This window comes from Alexandromys fortis, unplaced genomic scaffold (genome assembly GCF_014885135.2).
Source record: "Alexandromys fortis isolate MF-2015 unplaced genomic scaffold, M_Fortis_MF-2015_v1.1 scaffold_127, whole genome shotgun sequence".
Lineage (NCBI taxonomy): Eukaryota > Metazoa > Chordata > Mammalia > Rodentia > Cricetidae > Alexandromys > Alexandromys fortis.
Genome location: NW_026068006.1, coordinates 2,848,139 through 2,867,334, shown reverse-complemented (window position 1 = coordinate 2,867,334; position 19,196 = coordinate 2,848,139). Strand labels below are relative to the sequence as shown.

Genomic DNA, 19,196 nt, shown 5'->3' with positions numbered 1-19,196 from the left:
AGTATCCGTGTTTTCCAATGGTCTTAGCAGACCCCCTTAAAGGGATGGATGGAGACCCCCCCCCCAGGTTGAGAACTGCTGGGCTAGGTCTTTTGTTCTTGTTGTTGGTTTGTTTGTTTTTGAGTTTATTCTTGGAATGAGTCCTCCATCAGTTGTGTAGCTGGCAAAGACTTTCTCCCACTCTCTAGGCCATCTCTTTACTCACCAGCTTCTCCCTTTGCTCTACAGAGGCATCTTAATCTCCTGCGGTCTCATTGGTCACTTGCTGGTTCTGGGGACTTAGTGTCCTTACCTCCGGGCACACCAGCAGTCTTTCCTCCTCTTTTTCCTCCAGCAACTTCAGAGTTTCAGGTCTTACAGTAAGGCCTTTGATACACTCGGAGCTGAGTTTTGCATGATAAGCTACTGGGATCTAGTATCATTATTCTGCAGGTGGATATCCAGTTTCCCCAGCACTCTTTGTTGAAGAGACTATGTTTTCTTGTGTGTATTTTTGGCATCGTTGTAAAAAACCATGGGGGGGTGGGCTGTAGCTGCCTGGGGTTATATCTGGGCCTTCTTAGCTCATTGATCTACCTGTCTGGTTTTGTGCTACAATCATTGTTTCTCTAAGATTTTTAAAATTATAAAGTTAAAAAGCACTGCTGTGGGTACACAGGCCCTGAGAACTGCGTTAGCATTTCTGTGTTTTGTGGTAGAGTTTTCTAACTGTTGAAAAAAAGCCAAAGAATTAATATACCATAAAGTTACTTTTATCAGTATGTGTTCAGTCGATGCCAATTTCAGATTTCTGCTCCTTCCTTCTTCCTCCCTCCCTGTCATTCTCCCCTTCCTCCCTCCCTCCCTTTCTTCCTGCCACAGGATGTCATTGTAGCCCTGATTTCCCTGTGTAGCTGAGAATGACCTGAACTCCTCATTGCCTGCCTCTGCCTCCTCAGTGCTGGGGTTGTAGGTATGACCCACCACACATGGCCTTCTAACTCTCTTTCCAAAGAGGCTGTATAGCCTAGTTATGTCAGTGAAATGTTAGGCTCAAGATGGCTCAAAATGGATACCATTTCTTTTCTCCATCTTTAGATAACTTTTCTCACGCCGGGCTTGGACATTCGGTTGCTGTCAGTCAGGTCGTGATATTGGCAAGCATCTCAGTGTTTGTCTGATGTGCTAGTTCCAGAGCCTGTCTGACGAGCGACCCTTCGAGGGTGACGAACGTGTGCGTGGACAAGCATGAAGAACGGGACACCTGCAGACTGGCGAAGTGGGAGCCAAAGCTGACAGGTTTTTTTCTTAATTCCAGATGCCGTTTCTCAAGACTGCTATGATATTCCACGAACCTTTCCAAGTGATAGATGTAGTTCCCTGGAAGGCTTCCACAGCCAGTCTGTAAGTATTGACGGTGGCACTGTCTGAGTCTTCACACTTAGTACCCAAGACTCTGAGACCGTGACATGAAACCAAGAATAGACCCCGTGTGGGCAGATGTGATAACTGTGTCTTCACGTGCAACAGTGGCTTTGCTTATTAAGAGAAATGTATGTGTGTTTTAGAAAATCAAAACTGTGTTGACAGTGGGCGGTGTCTCAGGCGAAGAGCCGGATGAAAACTATGTCCCCATGAACCCCAACTCGCCACCACGACAATCCAGCAGCTTTACGGAGCCGACTCAGGAGCCAAATTACGTGCCAATGACCCCTGGGACCTTCGATTTTTCTTCATTTGGGATGCAAGTCCCCCCTCCCGCTCATTTGGGCTTCAGGTCCAGCCCAAAGACCCCTCCCCGGAGGCCAGTTCCTGTCGCTGACTGTGAACCACCCCCAGTGGATAGGAACCTCAAGCCGGACAGAAAAGGTAAGGGTTCCGGAATGTGGCAAGTAGAAGGGTAAGGGCGGGCGGGGTGCAGTTAGGATGCCTGTGACCATACCTAAACACGGAGCTAGCGGGGGGGGGGGCGGTGGACACAGTCTGAAGTCGTAATACAACCTGGGTCCTTAAGTACAGAAATCCTGCTATTTGTGAATGAATGGGATTTCCAGGTCTCCTCAATCTAAAATAGAGGTGACAAGCTGGAATATCCAGAGCGCTGGCAGCAACGGGCCACCACTAGGAGAATCTGGATTGTTTTTTCCAAAGCATGTAGGCTGGACATCCGATTTTTTATATAGTTTCAAATTAAAGGTGCATTATAACACACTTGCTTGATTATTTAACAATAGTGATGGTGTCTGTATAATCTTTTCCCACATCATAACTTTAAAAAAAAAAAGTCTGCTTTGGCTACAGGATGAGCAGAAGCTCCAGTAGCGGTTAGTCTGGACTTCCTAAGGAAGGTTGGGTTCCAAAGCAGCAGAGCACGTTAGGCCTGGTCCTCTTCTTCAGAGGAAACTTCTCAGCCCCTTTGGGTAATGTCTCCTCAAGTTTTAAAAACTTGGGTGCAAACCAGACATTATGACCAATTCTTTTCATCCCAGGGCTTGGGAGGAGGGTGAATTTCTGTGATCCAAAGCCAGCCTGGTCTACGAAGTTCCAGGTCAGCCAGAGCTGCCTATTAAGACTCTGTCTCAAAAACAAAACAAAGCAAATTTAGAATAAGCCTTTTAAATACAACCCACTGTGCTCAACACACCACTTGCCTGCCTTGGGTTTCATAAGCAACTGAAGTTAGAGTCTATATAACGTGATGGGCTCCTGGCTCCTTACAGGGGAGTTAAAGTCATTTGAAAAGCCATGTGCCGTCTATGACTTTTTCAGAACATGTAATGTTTATGCAAATTTCTTGTTAACCAGGGCTTTGATCACTCACACGAATTATGTTGTAGTTGTGGGAAGCCGAGGCTGAGACAGACAATTTCAAACTAAAGGCTCTGGTTTAATCTTACATAATATAAATGTATTTATGCTGAAATTGTACGGCAGTCTGTGGTCTTCACCTCGTGTGCTTGTCTTGTGGCTGTCTCTGTGTCCACTCTGGTCTCTTATTTCTCTTTCCCTCCCTGTGCTCTTTGCCTTGACTGGGTTCTGCTTTCACGAGCTTTGGCCTGCAGCGCCTCTCTGTGGCCTCAGTTCTGAATGCCTTCTGTGCGCCTACCCTGCCCGCATCTGCTTCTGATTGCCTCCGCCATCATTACAGACTTCAGGTTAGTTAGAGATCATTGGAGTGGCCCAGGTTGTCTTCTCACGTCTGGCTGGGGAACCTCGCTGCTGTTGCGGCAAAGGCCCACTGTGGGTCTCACCCATTGCCTCCCAGATACCCATCCTCCCTGATTGCGATCTGGAGTTGTTTAGAAAGGGTCCAAGTGCTGCAGGCCTTTTCTCTGTTTTCTTTGCCTTTGTCTTTAACTCGATTAGAAACCCCACTAATAGTTCTCTTCTTGGCATAAAACGTAAGTGAACATGAAGAGATTCATAATTGGGCCACAGGTCACTGAACGATCAGTCCGGGAACCGTAGACACCAACTATTGAGATCCTTTTTAAAACATTAAACCAGCGTGCTATTTTCCTGTGGTTAGTTCATGCTAGCTGCAATCTCGGCTTTTGAACCCCCAGCTTAGGAGTTGTGTTAGCTATTGGCTCCATATAAATGTAGAGGTGGGGTGGAGGGGGAAGGCAGAGGTTCTAAACCTGACATTGCTGGTATGTCCTGTATTATTAGTAGTGTCTTAGGTCTGTTTCATACTGTGACGTATACTATCTCCTTAACTACATATTTGGACAGTTATGCCTCCCCCTGAACAGAGGGGAAGGACCAACCTCTCTGATACCCAGGACATTATGTGCCTCGGGTCTTTATATCAACCTGAAGTAACTTTACCATAGAATAGAACAAAGTAAGTTTGGAACGCTTCCAGAGGCTGTCGTTCTTATCAAAGTTAGCCAAGCTTGAGACAGGAGAAAGCTAGGTGTGCAGCCAGTGTGTGAAGGTTCTGAGCCCACTCCCAGCACTACACCCTGACCAAACTATTTATTTTGACATATTTGCTTAGATACATGACGAGCTGAGAAAAAGCAGCCAGGGCAACATCCAGGGACAGTTTTAGCAAAATATTAAAGAAGTTATTGAAATCATAGTATCGGTAAAAGGGGTTTTTGCTTTTCTTTTGTGCTCTTGTAACCTTTAATCTCAATCAGTAGGATTCCTAGAGGAGGCCTAGGAAAATTTTTACTGCATGAGGGATACTTTGTCAGCTCACCCTGGGAAGGTCTAACTGTTCAGAAAAGTTCAGTTTAGGAGCTAGAGAGATGGCCCAGAGATAAGAGCACTGGCTGCTCTTACAGAGGTCCTGAGTTCAATTCCCAGCAACCACATGGTGACTCACAACAGTCTGTAATGAAATCTGGTGTCCTCTTCTGGTATGCAGACATACCTGCAGGCAGAACACTGTATACATAATAAAATAAATAAATCTTTAAAAAAAAAAAAAGCACCATTTAAAACCCAGATTCCAAGCCTGGTGGTGGTGTGAGTGCCTTTAATCCCAGAATTTAGGAGGCAGGTGGATCTCTGAGTTGGAGGCCAGCCTAGACTACAGAGCGAAATCCCAGAGCAGCCAGGGCTACAATGAGAAACCCTGGCTAAAGTAAAACAGATGATGATGATGATAACATTTTAAAAATTGATGGGGTTGGAAAGATGGCTCTTGAAAAGGACCAAAATTCAGTTCCCAGCACCCATATCCAGAAGCTCTCCCTACAGCTTCCAGGGGATCCAAACCCTTTTCTAGCTTCCAAGGGCACCCCCACACACACATACACATGTCTCCCCTGACATGCATGTAACTACAGATGAAAGAAATTACTGGGCAGTGGTGGCACACTCCTTTAATTCCAGCAGAGGCAGAGGGATCTCTGTAAAATCGAGGCCAGCCTGGTCTACAGAGTGAGTCCCAGGACAGCCAGGGCTGCAGTGAGAAACCCTGTCTCAAAACAACAACAACAAACCGGATTCCAGCCAGATGGGTCTAACTCATGGGGCAGACAGGCACATCTTTCTAAGTTTCAAGCCGTCCAGGGCTATGCAGTCTCAAAACACTAAAGACAATATAAAAGCTGAAATTGCGACCTCACAACTAAGTTTATTCTTGACCATATGCACTGGGAGCGCATGTCTTGTTTGGCCATGAGAGTCTTCTCGCTGTTCATAGCAACAGGTGAGTATTTTAGCTGCTAGTTCGTTAACACCAGATAAATGATTGAGCTGTTATGTCAGCGTCTCTTATTAACTAACTCCTGAGAAACTCACTCGGTTCCTCTTAGAGCCTCAACCAACTGGCTTTTTGCAATTGCTTTCCTTGGAAGAGTCTGTGAACAAGTGACAGCCTAGTCTTGTTTATGCCCCAGTTCTAGACGTCAGCTGCCATAGTGTGTGCTACTGGCCAGTTTTCCAAATGCTGCCAACTGATTGAAGCTGCAGAAGGGCAGACACCTAATGTGTGGCCTTCGGGGTAGCTCAGTGTTCACTGTCCTTTTCAGGGGTGTTTCTTTGAGGCACATGTTACATGCATTGAATAAGGAGCGCTTTAATCGTATTGTTAAGAGGTGCCAGAGAAGCAGAGAAGTCGCCAGAAGTGCAGAGCAGAACAGCTCTGTGAAGCCTTTGTTTTGCTAGGTTCTTACAGCAGAGCCTCACTAGCCGGAGACCGTTTTCCCTGTGTAATAATTGTCGCTCTTACATTATTGCACTCCTCCTTACACTGTTCACACAAGCACAGATGTTTTCTTTCACAACTCTGCCTCAGGTACCTGCTGAAATCAGCCGAGAGAGTGATCTTGCGAGTTACTTTTCTTCAGCCTTCATTTTGGGGGTATTATTTGGAAATAATAGCATAATTTTAAAAGAGTAATAATGTAGCTATGTTATTATAAACTAATTCAGAACATTCTCGTGTAGCATTGAGTTTATGTAGGAGCTGCCGCCGAGGATACCATTAGTACGCAGGGCTTTTCAAAGGAACTGCACGTGTGAGTTTGAAGAAAGTGTGGCCTGCGGAACTGCGCTGAGCACACTGACTCCAAGAGGCAAATGTTTTCTGATAACCATCTTTGATTTTCCCCCACCTCTATTCATGTAGTGTACGGAGGCCAGAGTCAGCATGGGGTGTTTTTCTCAATCGCTCTCCACTTCATTGTTGAAGGCAGGGTCTCTCACTAAACCCCGAGCTTCCTGATTCAGCTGGCCTGGCTGTCCAGTGAGCTCCGGGGATCCCCTTGTGTAGCCCCTCTCCCACCACCTCCACTCTTCAACACTGAGGTTGCAGGGGTACAGCACTCGACCTGGGGCCCCCTTGAATGCTAGAGATGAGGTTCTACAGCTTGCACAGCCTGGTACTGATTGAACTCTTTCCCTGGTGCCTGGTTTTATTTTATTTACATAACAAACCAGAGTTCTCCTCATTGTGAAGGCAGTATCTATGCGGTAGTATAAACACAGTTGAGAGGACCCACTATGCAAGTAGAATAGCCATGATAAGGGCTCTAGGCGGCAATAAGCCCGTGGAGATGAGAAAGTGAACCCTCAACCTGCACTCAGAGAGTTCCAATTCTGTTGGCACTGCCATCCTTGTGACTCTTAGCAGCCCCTCATTCCTCAGTGACGATTTGAGCATTTGTTCCAATCCAACCTTCACTGGGGAGCTTGGGGAGGGTTAGGTGCGCTCAGGCAATCCCTGGCTACCGGAAGTCCTCAGTATGTGTCTGCTGTTGGTCGGTAAGGGCCATCGTACATCCCGAGGCAGTCTTATAAAATGTGATTTAGTGAGCTTTGTGAAGGGACGAGGGACGTTGAACAGTGTGGTGAGGTGGGCGTCCACAGTACGCTTTCATGGCAGATCCTCCATTCCGTCTTATCGCCGAAAACCATCTCATGTCTGGGTGATCATGGGAAGTAGTAAGTGGGTGCCCGTTGTACGGTGCCACACAGCAGGGCCACTGGTGCCTCTCGGTTCAAGGCCAGCCTGGTCTATAGAGTGCGGTCCAGGACAGCCAGGCTACACAGTGAGACCCTGTCTTTAAAGCCAAACAAACGAAATAGAAACCCAAGTAGTAAACTCGTTCTGATTTTTCTTCCTCTAAGCATACTTTTGTTTTGTTTGCCACAATAAGATGTTACTAGAAGAAATTTAAAGGGACATAGATGGGAACTTTTTTCTGCTTTTACTAATTTGAAACTGGTCCCTCCCAGAAAAAAAATATCTATGAAACAAAAACACAGGGGTGAAAACATTAAAACAAAATAATTTCCTAGATAGCTAAGCTTTTAATAAGTTCAGCGGCCATCAGGAAACTCCCAGTTATCAGATCCTTGGTGATTCTGTTGTGTCTGTGAACACCCTGGCCCCTGTTTGTCCTGGTAGAAACGGGAGAAGAGACATCCGAAGACCGATATCCTGGTTTTTAAGGCATAGTTTTGTTGTTTTTTGTTTGTTTGTTTGTTTTTTAAAGAGTGTCACTACTTTTCATAACCCAAGATCATCCTGGGCGGGAGCCACCAGGCCTGAACTCCCACAGGCTCTCATCCGCCTAGGTGACCTGTTCCTTCTGTTTTAATGCCTCTCATTATCAGTTCTCTCTTCCCTAACATGTCTAGTCCATATGCAACTGCTCAAAGGAGCCAGGCTTTTCACACAGCTCTGAGGTTCTGAGCCCCTGTGCTAGCCCTGCTAAGGCTGTTGGCTTGGTGGTGTGACCCATTAAGTACTGGACAGCAGTTGCAGCTGAAGTATGGAGCTACAGAAATGTGAGAAACCAGAGCAAGACAGCAGCCATTATTTAACCAGATAACATTTGGAGAGTACAGCTTGGCATTGTGGCTCATTGCCTTTTGTTAATCCCAGCATCAGGAGACGGGGGCAGGTAGACCTCTATGAGGTCAAGTCTAGTCATTATTTACATAATGACTTTCAGGGCTATGTAGGGAAACCCTGTCTTAAACAAACAAAGGTTTAGAGAATACTGAGGTGAACAATTCAGGAACAAAGTACAACAACCACCGGGTGAACACGCCGCAGGCAACACCAACAGCAGTTTGGATATACTAGAACCTCCACATGCCAGCGGTCTGTGGTGTTCAGACAGGTGATGTCCACATCTGTATTTACTCAGAATCGTAACAGCTCTACATCTAAGAACAGTCCTGGGCAACTCTCTGCTTCATTTGAGTAGATTGACGCCATGGGTGACTGTGGACTCCAGAGAGCTGTGAGATTGCAAGCTGACCTGGAGAACAATGCTGAACTTGAGTGGATAAGCCACCCGGTTCTCTGTAGAGGAACACAGTAAAGGCTGCATTCCTGAGCAGCGGGAAGCCAAAGGAAGCCGCTCAAGTCACGTTCATTTAGCCTCTTCCTAAGACATGTTACAAAAACTGCTCGCATGGCACACGGTCTTCCTCTTTGTCCTCAAGAAAAGAAGGCTAAGCAGCTGGTTGTCCCTTTCCCGGCCCTCTCTGTCCCCCTCCCCGTGCCTGTCACGCCGTAGCATGCAGCTTCCTCCATTTCATTGTACTGAGCATGAATCGTGGTCTAGCGAGACTGGAATGGTTTTCACTAACAGGTTTTTGCTTGTGCTTTTATTAAGTCACACTTCTGCACATGGCTCCGTACCTTTTTTTTTTTTTAACAGAATCCATTTTCAAATTTAAAAATAACATTATAATAAGAGAGTTTTCTTTTTACCAATTAGGTCAGAGTCCTAAAATTTTAAGACCCAAACCCCATGGTTTAGAGCGAACTGATTCACAAACCATAGCTGACTTTGCTACAAGAAGAAAGGGTATGTACCTAATTGGGGCATTGGGAATCTATTTATTTTATCCTTTTTTTTTTTATTCAGAAGAAAGAAGGAAAAGGGAAAGGGGAGCTTTAGTAGTACTGCTGTTGCAAGCTGCTGCCCAGTGTGTTGTCTCTAAAGAGAATGCAGCTCGTGGTGCACAGAGTCTCTTTGTTCCGATGGGCAGAGGCAGCGTGGGGACCGTTTGATTCCATGTCAGCTGTAGTCAGCCTTGTCTCTGCATTACCCCTTAACTTTCTAGGCGGCAGCAAGCTCTTTCCCCTTTGCTTATGGGCTGCTGTGAGCCCCAGTTGTCTCCTGTCTTTGTATATGTATGTGTTTTCTGTTCTGAAATAGAATAAAAAGCAGTTTTGGTGTTTTTACCATGGCACAGCATAGAAATTGACAGCTGAACTCTTGCTCACCATTCTGTGTAAAATAAAAATTAGTAAAGGAAACTTGAAGAAAAATCACCTTCATTCAGCAGTATGCTGAAGGTATCTGTTTTAAGGATATAGCTTGGTAGAGCTCTTGACTGAGATTCTCATCATGCTTGAGCTGTGAGCCCAGGCGATCTGCAGCTTTGAAATGACCGCCCGGTGCTCTCATGGTATGTGTAAGATAGCTGATTAAGATTGCATGTTTTTGAACAAGTTGATGATCCTTTGGTTTGGGATCTAGCGAAGTTTCCGGTGATTTCGGCACGTCATTTTACGTGTGCTGCTGTCCGCTGGATGCTCCAGTACTGGAGAACGAGTTTTACACAGATGCCTAAGTCTCCCGCCCCCGAAGATTAAATCTGTAAAAAATAAAAAATGGTTTAATGAGAATAGTGCCCAGCAACTTTAAAGGAATTCATACTTTTACAACCTCATTTAATTTCTATCTACAAGGTGCGTATCCGCATTAAGAAACAACATATAGTCGTTCGTAGTTTGGACCTTGAGCTGACTGACGGTCATGCATCAAAAGGTTTAGCTTTTTTCCCTGAGCATTTAAAACTCTGACGCTGCAGGCCTTGTTATCATATGTAAGACAGTGTCTGCCTGCCATGGATAAATTGTGCAATTGAGAGGATCTTGTTTGGTTTTCGAGGCTTTATGCACCCAGACCTTTTCTTCTCTTTCTTCCTAGCCAAGCCAGCACCTCTGGAAATAAAGCCGCTGCCAGAGTGGGAAGAGCTGCAAGCCCCAGTCAGATCCCCCATCACCAGGAGCTTCGCTCGGGAGTAAGTCTTCTGCTCAAAACACGAAGTTTGGACAGCGGGACAATTAAAATAGTCTCTTTTATGAAATAACTTTATAAAACGCCTATATTCAAGAGCAGTAGGTCAAACAACAGCCTAGAGAAGCTCCCCTACCAGGGGTCTACAAAGTCAGAGCTGTCATGTGTTCTAATACAAGTGTGCAGTATGTAACTGTAAACTAGAAAGGATGCGTGTTATCGCTTAGGTTTATACTGGAGTGATTGGACAGCTCTTCCTCATGTTCATGGTGATCTTTCCTTAGCTCCTCTAGATTCCCCTTGTCCCCTCGGCCGGATTCTGTGCACAGCACGACGTCCAGCAGCGACTCTCATGACAGTGAGGAGAACTACGTCCCCATGAACCCAAACCTGTCCAGCGAAGACTCGGTATGTACAGTCCTCATTCATGTCTCCCTGTGAAACCAGTGCAGCTCAAACCGTGCTGACCTCTGCCCTCACATCTTTCTTCCTATGCCTAAACAATCCAAGGCTCCCTTTAAAGTACTTTTGCTCATTTAAGGACTATCATAGTCTAAGGCCAGCCGCGGTCAAACTGTTCTGCGTTACCGTTGTAAATCATTGAAAAACATGAAGGGTTTTGTGCTAGCTCTGCACTGTTGTAGCGAATTCCTGAGACAACCAGCTTAGAGAAAAGGTTTGTTTGTTTGTTTTTGAGACAGGGTTTCTCTGTGTAGCTTTGGAGCCAGTCCTGTAACTTACTCTATAAACCAGGCTGACCTCAAACTCACAGAGATCTGCTTGCCTCTGCCTCCAGAGTGCTGGGATTAAAGGCGGGAACGGTGTGCACCCCCATGTCTGGCTGAGAAGGTTTATTTTACTTGGAGTGCTGAGGGTCTGGGGTTGCTCGGTTCTGTTGCTTTGGGCCTGTGGTGACCCATGTGGCAAAGTGAGAAAAGAGCCAAGATCTCGCACCCTCTTCAGGATGTGACCCCAGTGACATAAATAAAGACCCCACCTCTTGGAGATGTCGCCACCTCTCGGTAGTGCCATTGTGAGATCAAGTCCTCCCACAGATCACCCTTTGAAGGGCCTTTCACATCCACACTCCAGGAGTTCACAGCCGTTCCAGCTGTAGTTCATTTAAAACATCCCCAGCTGTAGTGCAGTGAAATCCTCCAGGCCCGGGTTATGGCAGGCGTCTTGGAGAACTGTCTTATGCAGACGGTCTCCGATGATCTTTCAGTTCTACTAAAAGAAGGACTAGAAAGAAAGGCATTACAATCAGAAGTCAAACTGAGGAAATGAAATTCAGAATTGTGTGTACCTATGGCATTAAGGCAGGAAAGTACTTTGGTATGTCTAGTGTGTCCAAACAAGCATGAGCTGGGGCTGGAGAGATGACCCAGCAGCCAAGCGCACCAGAGTTCAATTCCCAGCACCCACTTCAGATGGTTCATGGCAGTAACTCTACCCGCAAGGGATCCGGTGCCCTCTGCTGGTCTCTGTGAGTCCCCGCACACACATGCACACATACATATGTAAAGACACACATATACAGTTGTTGTTTTTTTTTAAGTGCAAATAGCTATGGGTACAATCGATAAGTCGACTGTGTCCCTTCTAGCTCCCCATGCCGCCAGCTGCCAGGACTCAGTGGCCCATGTGGCCCTTCCTTAGAAAAGAATGTGGTTGTTAAGATTCCTCAGAACTCTTAACTGTTGTAACACAATGTGTTGACAAAAATTCACAGTATCTGACATGCTTTTGGATTTATTAAACCGGTGTAGAAAAATTAATTTTCACCAAAAAGTTAGGACAGATTTACATTACATCTGATTTGTGTCTACAGATCAAGTCACACATTCATCGAGGTTGTCAAAAATTTGAGTAATGGTCCAACTACCGCCATAAATGTTGTTAGATGATAACAAAAACATCCATCAATTCTGTATATTTCTTAGAACGTTAGAAAACCTATTGCTTTATTCTGTTACTTCATGTGCATAGTGCTTACAGTGAGTCTCAGAATCCTGGAATTTCTCTAAAAGTTGTGTGGGGAAAATACTGGGTGAAAGGCTAGTGTGGAGACGGGCTGTTCCCCACTAAGGCCCATAGACTTCCTAAAGAAGCTGAATTTCAGCCCCACGTTGAGATGAGAAGAAAGCCCAGCTCTGCTGTTAGTTAGACAGGGTTCAGCTTGGAGTGCTGACCAGTCCTCTGAGGAACAGCCAACTGGAATTAACTGTGCAGGAACTAGGAATTTATGTGTCACTCTTATAGCTTAAAATACTGTAGAAACCGCCCCAGCCAGGGAAAGGTGAAGTGTGTGTTTGCACTGGGCACCTTCAGACGGAGCGTTACCCACACTCCAAACTGAGAGGGCCGTTCTAGAGGGAAAGAATTGTGATTGCATTGCAGGGTTTTGTTCTTTTCATACTTAGGAGAAGGGGCGTGCCGCCATTTTAACTGGGCATCCAGATGCTCCCCATCCTGTGAGCTGTGCTACTGCTCTGGAAGTCCTTGCCAAAGTCTGTCTTCAGGGTTTGCTGCCTGATTTTAGAGTCCTTCTATAATGCAGTTCCTTTGATGTAAGGAAGAGATCAGGCTGAGAGAGAGTGAGGTCCTTAACTGAAGGAAGTGCAGTCATGATCCATAGCTTTAGTTAACATACTTGGATGTATCTTTCTCCAAATAGCTTAAAATTAAATGTGGATATTTATTTTTAAATTTTCCATGCAATATATTTTGATCATAGTCTTCTCCTCCTCACCTCTTCCCAGATCCCCCCCCCACACTTTAAAAGCAAGACCTAAGAGGGTTCCTCTCTATAAAAATGTAATTGAGCTGGGCACATAAACAAATCTTCTAAAACTGCCTTAGTTTTTACCAGACTCCCTGCATTTAAAAATACACCAGCCAGGCAATGGTGGCACACGCCTTTAATCCTAGCACTTGGAGACAGAGGCAGGTGGATCTCTGAGTTTGAGGCCAGCCTGATCTACGGAGCCAGTTCCGGGCTAGCCAGAGCTACACACAGAGAAACCCTGTCTCAGAAAGCCAAAACCAAACTAACCAAACAAACAAAAAGAATGTTTGCTTCGGCTTTTGCAGTCATGTGTGGCTTGATGTCTAAATATTTTTTTATTATTGCTCTTCACAGTTTCGTGTGCGCATGTGCCTGGCTGGGTTGCTTGCACAAGCGTGGATAAGGGGTCATTTACTTGAGCAAGGGACACTGACCAGTGGATAGATACACCACTGAGAAATATGGCTGCCTCCTACTGTAGTCATCGCTGGGGGCTCTCCTAGGTCAGGTCTTGCTTTAACTAAGTTTGAATTAGAGCCCAGGAGTTCAAGACCAGTCTTGGACAACACAGTGACTCTTCCCCATTCCCCGGGGGGGGGGGGAAAGAGTGGGGGGGGGCAGAGCAAATCTCCTGAATGTCTGCCCACTGGTTGCTGTTCTGTGCTTTCAGAATCTCTTCTGCAGTAACAGCCTTGATGGAGGGAGCAGCCCCATGGTCAAGCCCAAAGGAGATAAACAAGTCGAATACCTAGATCTAGACCTAGATTCTGGGAAATCCACGCCACCACGGAAGGTAAGTGAGACAGATGTGCCCTGTAAGTAATTTAAGCACTCTTTGAAAGACCATCTTCTTTGGAGAAGTTTTAGGGGCCTGATGGAAATTTCGCGACAGTTGTTTTCTAAGTCACAAGCAACAGAATTACGAAGATGCTAGCTCTGTAGAGGTGTGGAAGTTGTACGCTTTCCACTCATTGTGGTTACTGTAGAAATGATTACTTAACAAATTCTGAGTTTGCCCATGCTTTCGCTCTCTTTAGAATGAAGGATGCGGCTTAGCTGAGCACGGTGGTGACACCTTTAATCCTAGCGGTCAGGAAGCAGAAGCAGGAGGGTCTTTGAGTTCAAGGCCAGCCTGGTCTACATAGAGAATTCCAGACTAGCCAGCTCTACATGGAGATCCTCTGTAAAAATGAAAGAAAAAGAAAATATGGCTCAAATCATGTGCTGTTTTTTTCCTTAAATTTTAATTTCTATCAAGCTTGCCAATTAGTTAAATTATATATTTTTTAACTTTTCATCTGTGTGTGGGTATATGCACATGAGTGCATGCTCGTCAGAGGCCGGAAGAGGGCAGCAGTTCCCAGGAGCCGGAGTGACACGTGCTTGTGAGCCTGCTGATGTGAGCGCTAGGAACCCAGTTCAGGTCCTCTGCAGGAGCAGTGTACACTTTTAGCCCCAAGCCCCTTTCCAGTTCCTGGTTCTGTAAGTCATGTTTCCTACACTCATCCCCACTGTGGTACATCCTGTAGAAGTCCCTGTAATGGAGCTCTGTTGGGATGAGTTTTTCAGGTTGTGTGTCTCTATTTTGGAAACAGGTTTTGTTGAGATCACATTTCTTTCCTTCCCCCTCCCCCCACATAATTATGCAGGTGGAAGTTTCCTGTCTCAGAGCTGCTTGGTACCAAATACCTGGCAGCTGCTTCCCAAATTACCACACAGAGAGTTAATAGTACTTATAAGTGCCCAGTCAATAGCTCAGGCTTATAATTACCTAACTCTTATATTTTTAAGCTCACCCATATCCCTTATTTATGCCCTGCCATATGATGGTACCTCATCTCAGTACGGCCATCTTGCTGTCTGACAAGGGGCTCTTAAGTCATCTTTCTCTTTCCTATCATTCTTTGTTTGGTCGCCAAGCCTATACTTCCTACCTGGATACTGGCTAATCATTGTTTTATTAAGCCAGTTCAAGTGACAGATCTCTACAGTGTACAAGAGGAGTATTCCACAGCATATCTGATAATTTTCAGTATAATAAACTTGAATCTTTAAAATTAGGGAGTTTGCTTATGTAAGATTTCATCATTCGTACCAGAGAAAAGCTCATTGCTGTCATGTTGACCTGACACCGTCTCCTAACAGAATGAGAGACTCAGTTTCCTGGCAGGGAGTTGAGCTATTGAGGTCAATTCTTGCCTGACCCTCCTCACCACCCGGAACCTTCTTCCACTGTCAACGGTCTTCCTGTCTACATGTCACCTGGCTGCCTTCACTCTTCCCTGTCTGAATTCACAATTTCATGAGAGTGTGTGTAGACGTAGACTTCTTTTCGCTGGTCCACTCTACTGAAGTTATGCTTGTTACGATTACCCAGCAAGGTGGAACCTTCAGTGAGTCTCGTGGCAGGTGAAAGACGGAGAGGCCACACAGACAGAGCTTGAGTGTGGAGTTGATTGAGGGAAGGGTAAGGAGGAGGTGACAGAGAGACAGAGACAGACAGACAGACAGACAGACAGACAGACAGACAGACAGACAGTGAGCTGCCTCCTCAGAGAAGAAGCAGAAGGAAGAAAGCAGGAGTAGATGGAACTTGTCTCCTAAGGAACAGGATACTGTCAGCCATGTGCAGGCGGGTGGGTGACACACTGTGCCAGGTTCTCAAAAGTCTGTTCGCTGCGGCTTTACATATCGCTTCTCTGCTAATTCCCTTTGTCACCTGCCAGTTAAGACACAGCACGCCTTCTATTTCCACATCTTTGTAGTTTTCTGTCCTTGGGTTCTCTGTCTAATTTTAGATAGTTTTTATAGCTCTATCACCAAATTTACTAATTCTCAGTTCTCTTTTGTTGAGGATTTTGGTTTTGGTTTCTTTGTTGTTTTCAATTATTGTATATTTATCTCTGAAATGAAATTCTGTTTGATTCGCTTTAACTGATGTCCATTTCTTACTGTTGTGTGTCTAATGCCTTTTCTGATTAGCCCGTTAATACTCTGTGCACATACTTTATAGTCTGATATAGTAATTCCAGTATCTGAAGTCCTCAGAGGCCAGAATTCGTGTTTATTCTTTCCATTAGCCTACATTCTTTATGGCTTGCCTCCTTGTGTGTTTATGAATTTTCACTGCAAATTCAGGGTTGAACTTTAAGAAGCTGAATTTCCTGCACAAAGCAATTCTAGTTCCTTTGCTTCTAGAAGCCAGATGAGACGACTACTCTAGGACCACATCAGCTTCCTTAGAGGACCTCCAGCTTATCCGGGAGTCTCGGTTTCAGCATCCCTCCTTCCCTAGCCCCCACCCCAGCATCACTCCTTCCCTAGCCCCCCCAACCCCAGCATCCTTCCTTTCCTAGCCCCCCACTCCTATGCCCCCCATTGCACTGTACCCATCCATGTACATGGCAAGGGCCTTTGTCATACATAGACTTGTCCCTCTTCACCATTCCCTCAAATCCTAGCTGTCTCCTGCTGTATACTAGGCCCTACAGAACATTGCCAGCTGTGTTTGTTTTCAGTTACCCTGTATCTAGTTGCACATTAGGGGTCAAGGGGAATCCCCTTTGTAGTTTGTTTTCCTTTGAATAGTACCTTACTTAGGGCTAAGAGTAAGCAGCAGGTGGTCCTGGTGCTGATCCAGGCCTGGAAAGTTCAAACAGAAGCTAAGGGAAGACTCTGGTCTCTGCGTTTTTTAGATGGACCTGGTTTTCATCTTATTCTGTTTGAATGGTTCTATATAATTTTAAAATTGAGAGAAATTAGTGTCAAGTTGGGTACGGACAGACAATACACTTAAACTAAGGCTTTTCTGTATGTAATTTCAGGACTGCAAATATCTGTCTATATTTGTTTGTTTTTGAAGCAGGGTTTCACTATGTAGCCCTGGCTGCTCTGGAGCTCTCTACATAGACCAGGCTGACTTTGAACTTAGATCCACCCACCTAGTTCTGCCTCCCGAGTCCTGGGAGGAAAGATGGGCACTCCCATGAAAGGCATATGTATCTATTTTAAATTTTGAGTTTCACCCAGAACCATTCTCACAAATTGCACTTTGGGGGCAATTTCTTTGTTTTTTTTTTTTAGCAAAAGAGCAGTGGATCGGGCAGCAGCATGGCCGACGAGAGGGTGGATTACGTTGTGGTGGACCAGCAGAAGACTCTGGCTCTGAAGAGCACCCGGGAAGCCTGGACGGATGGCAGGCAGTCGACAGAATCGGAAACTCCCACCAAAAGTGTGAAGTGAAGATACACCATTGCCGCTGCCGAACAAGTTGGAACTGAGGAAAAGACAGATGCCGAGCGAGCGGAGAACACGATGCTTCTCCTCCCAGTAGAAGCTCAAGCGAGCAAGGAGGGAGAAAAGGACCTCTCAGACGTGGTCAAGCAAATTAGATTGTAAATGGTGCTGTGTGGTATTGGATTTGTAACGTGTAAATAATGTGGGGGAAATAGTGTTGTAGTTCTCACAGAAACATCTGTCCCTAGATAACATGCCTGTAGTATTACTATAGTGATGCACTTTTTCATTGACCATGTTGGTTTGGGTCTTCCTGATGTACCCTAACAGATTCCCTTGGGTCTTCCTGATGTACCCTAACAGATTCCCTTCTTCCTGACGTACCCTAACAGATTAAATTCCCTTTGGTCTTCCCGACATACCCTAGCAGATTCCCTCGGGAGTTCCCGATGTACCCTAGCAGATTCCCTCGGGAGTTCCCGATGTACCCTAGCAGATTCCCTTGGGAGTTCCCGATGTACCCTAGCAGATTTCCTTGGGAGTTCCTTTTGTCTTCTCACACTACTCTATGTAACAATACTAAGTGAAATGAGCTACTTTTAGTTCTGGAAATTTCAGTTGAAGCTACAGGCTAACACCATTAAAATGAGAAGTAGTTCACAAATTTGCTTTCCCGTAAAGGTGGTAACCATGAGCTTAAACTGTAGAATATAGTTGGACTCCCCCTTTGTTGGTTTCCAAAATACCGGGGATAATGTATATACTGGTGTCAAGAACTAGTTCTTTGGCTCATGTATACTTAGGTTTTAATAGTATAACTTGGTTGGTTTTTGTTAATTGGTGTTTTGGGTTCATTCTGTGAAGGGTTCTGCTGGGTAGGACCTTGCACCTTTGCCAGACTGGCTCCGGTTACACTATTAGGCCCACAAATCACCTGCAGATGGACTGGTGGTCTGCTCTCAACCCTTGTTCACATGGATCAAACATTATTTGCAAAAGGTGGATTCTGTGGCTAATCAGGTACGTACAGGGCACTGCTGTGCCAATACCCTGATCAGGTTTAGACAGAGAGCTCCAGTTAGGTTTGGGTTAATCCTAATATTGGTTTAGAATTAATGAAACGTTGGCATTCACTGTCAGTTACAGCACCATACTGTGATTTTGAATTAAGTAGACAGTAATTCAATATTATTACTCTTGAGAATGAAATCCTCTCTTTTGACACCATAGTGCCCTTTCTATAATTTTTTTACTTAATATTCTTCTTGGCCTTATATTTAAATCCCTATGCAATTAATGTTTTATATCTGCATTTTAAAAAAGAAATGTCATTTTAAGTGATCCTTGTAAGTAGCACCTATTGCCTTGGTGAGTAGATGAATTAAGAATTTTGTACTGTGATTTGTATTCACTGCCCCAGTTCTCGACCCATCGAAGCCTTGCTGTTGTATGAATCCCTGTCGTGGTGAACACCACCCGGCTGGATCTCTGAACCCAGCAAGGGAATGGTGTGATTTTGTCATCTGTAGCATGGCGTCGCGTGGTGCGGATGTTCAGACCATGAATTACTGTCACTGTAATTGCACTTGTCTGTCTTGGCTTTGCCGTGTGACTTGGAAAGCAGCTAGCATTGTCCCTTGTCTGCTCAAGTTACATACAATCTCTATGCATTGATCTGAGACTCACTGATGGCTTGGGGAGGGGACACAGAACGGAATGTCCACATCTGAGGCTTGTCTCCCTCCGTTCAGACCTCTTAACTGTTGCCTGTGTACACAATGTGCCCTGATTTCTGGCCCACTGGCCACAGTACTGTGCCTGATCCGTGTGCTGTGCTTGTTTTCCCAGGCCACAAACTAAGTGTTCATAACTAGGTGAATTGTAAACTAGTAACATTGGATGCTTTTAAATGTTCGCTCCTTTTTAAACAAAAACTAAAACCCAGAACTGAATTTTGAGGTGGATTTTTAAATAAAAAAAAAAAAAAGATTGAGTTTGGTGTGTGAACTCTTTTGTAATTTTCTGTGAATAAGTAACGTGTCAAGAAAATGCGTACGAGGGATGGAGAGATGATTCAGTGGTTATGAGCACCGGCTGCTCTTACATAGGACTGGGATGCAAGCTGAGCATCTCTGTACACTCACAGCTGTCTGTCATTCTAGTTCCAGGGAATCTGACAGCCTCTT

The 19,196-nt window shown here is 45.2% G+C and overlaps 1 protein-coding gene across 3 annotated transcripts in view; it reads left to right on the top strand.

Annotated features, from left to right (window-relative positions):
- The window catches only part of Gab1 (GRB2 associated binding protein 1), a 113,799-nt gene extending 94,804 nt beyond the window's left edge, over window positions 1–18,995 (top strand). For 2 of the 3 annotated variants that reach the window (XM_050161514.1, XM_050161512.1), the window contains exons 5-11: window positions 1,298–1,383; window positions 1,548–1,848; window positions 8,676–8,765; window positions 9,897–9,990; window positions 10,271–10,394; window positions 13,445–13,567; window positions 16,858–18,995. In XM_050161514.1, the coding sequence (XP_050017471.1) occupies window positions 1,298–1,383; window positions 1,548–1,848; window positions 8,676–8,765; window positions 9,897–9,990; window positions 10,271–10,394; window positions 13,445–13,567; window positions 16,858–17,016 (977 nt within the window). In that variant the 3' untranslated portion in view covers window positions 17,017–18,995. The remainder of the gene's footprint in view (window positions 1–1,297; window positions 1,384–1,547; window positions 1,849–8,675; window positions 8,766–9,896; window positions 9,991–10,270; window positions 10,395–13,444; window positions 13,568–16,857) is intronic. The other variant, XM_050161515.1, reaches the window with a different exon arrangement.
- Window positions 18,996–19,196: the final 201 nt, after the last annotated feature.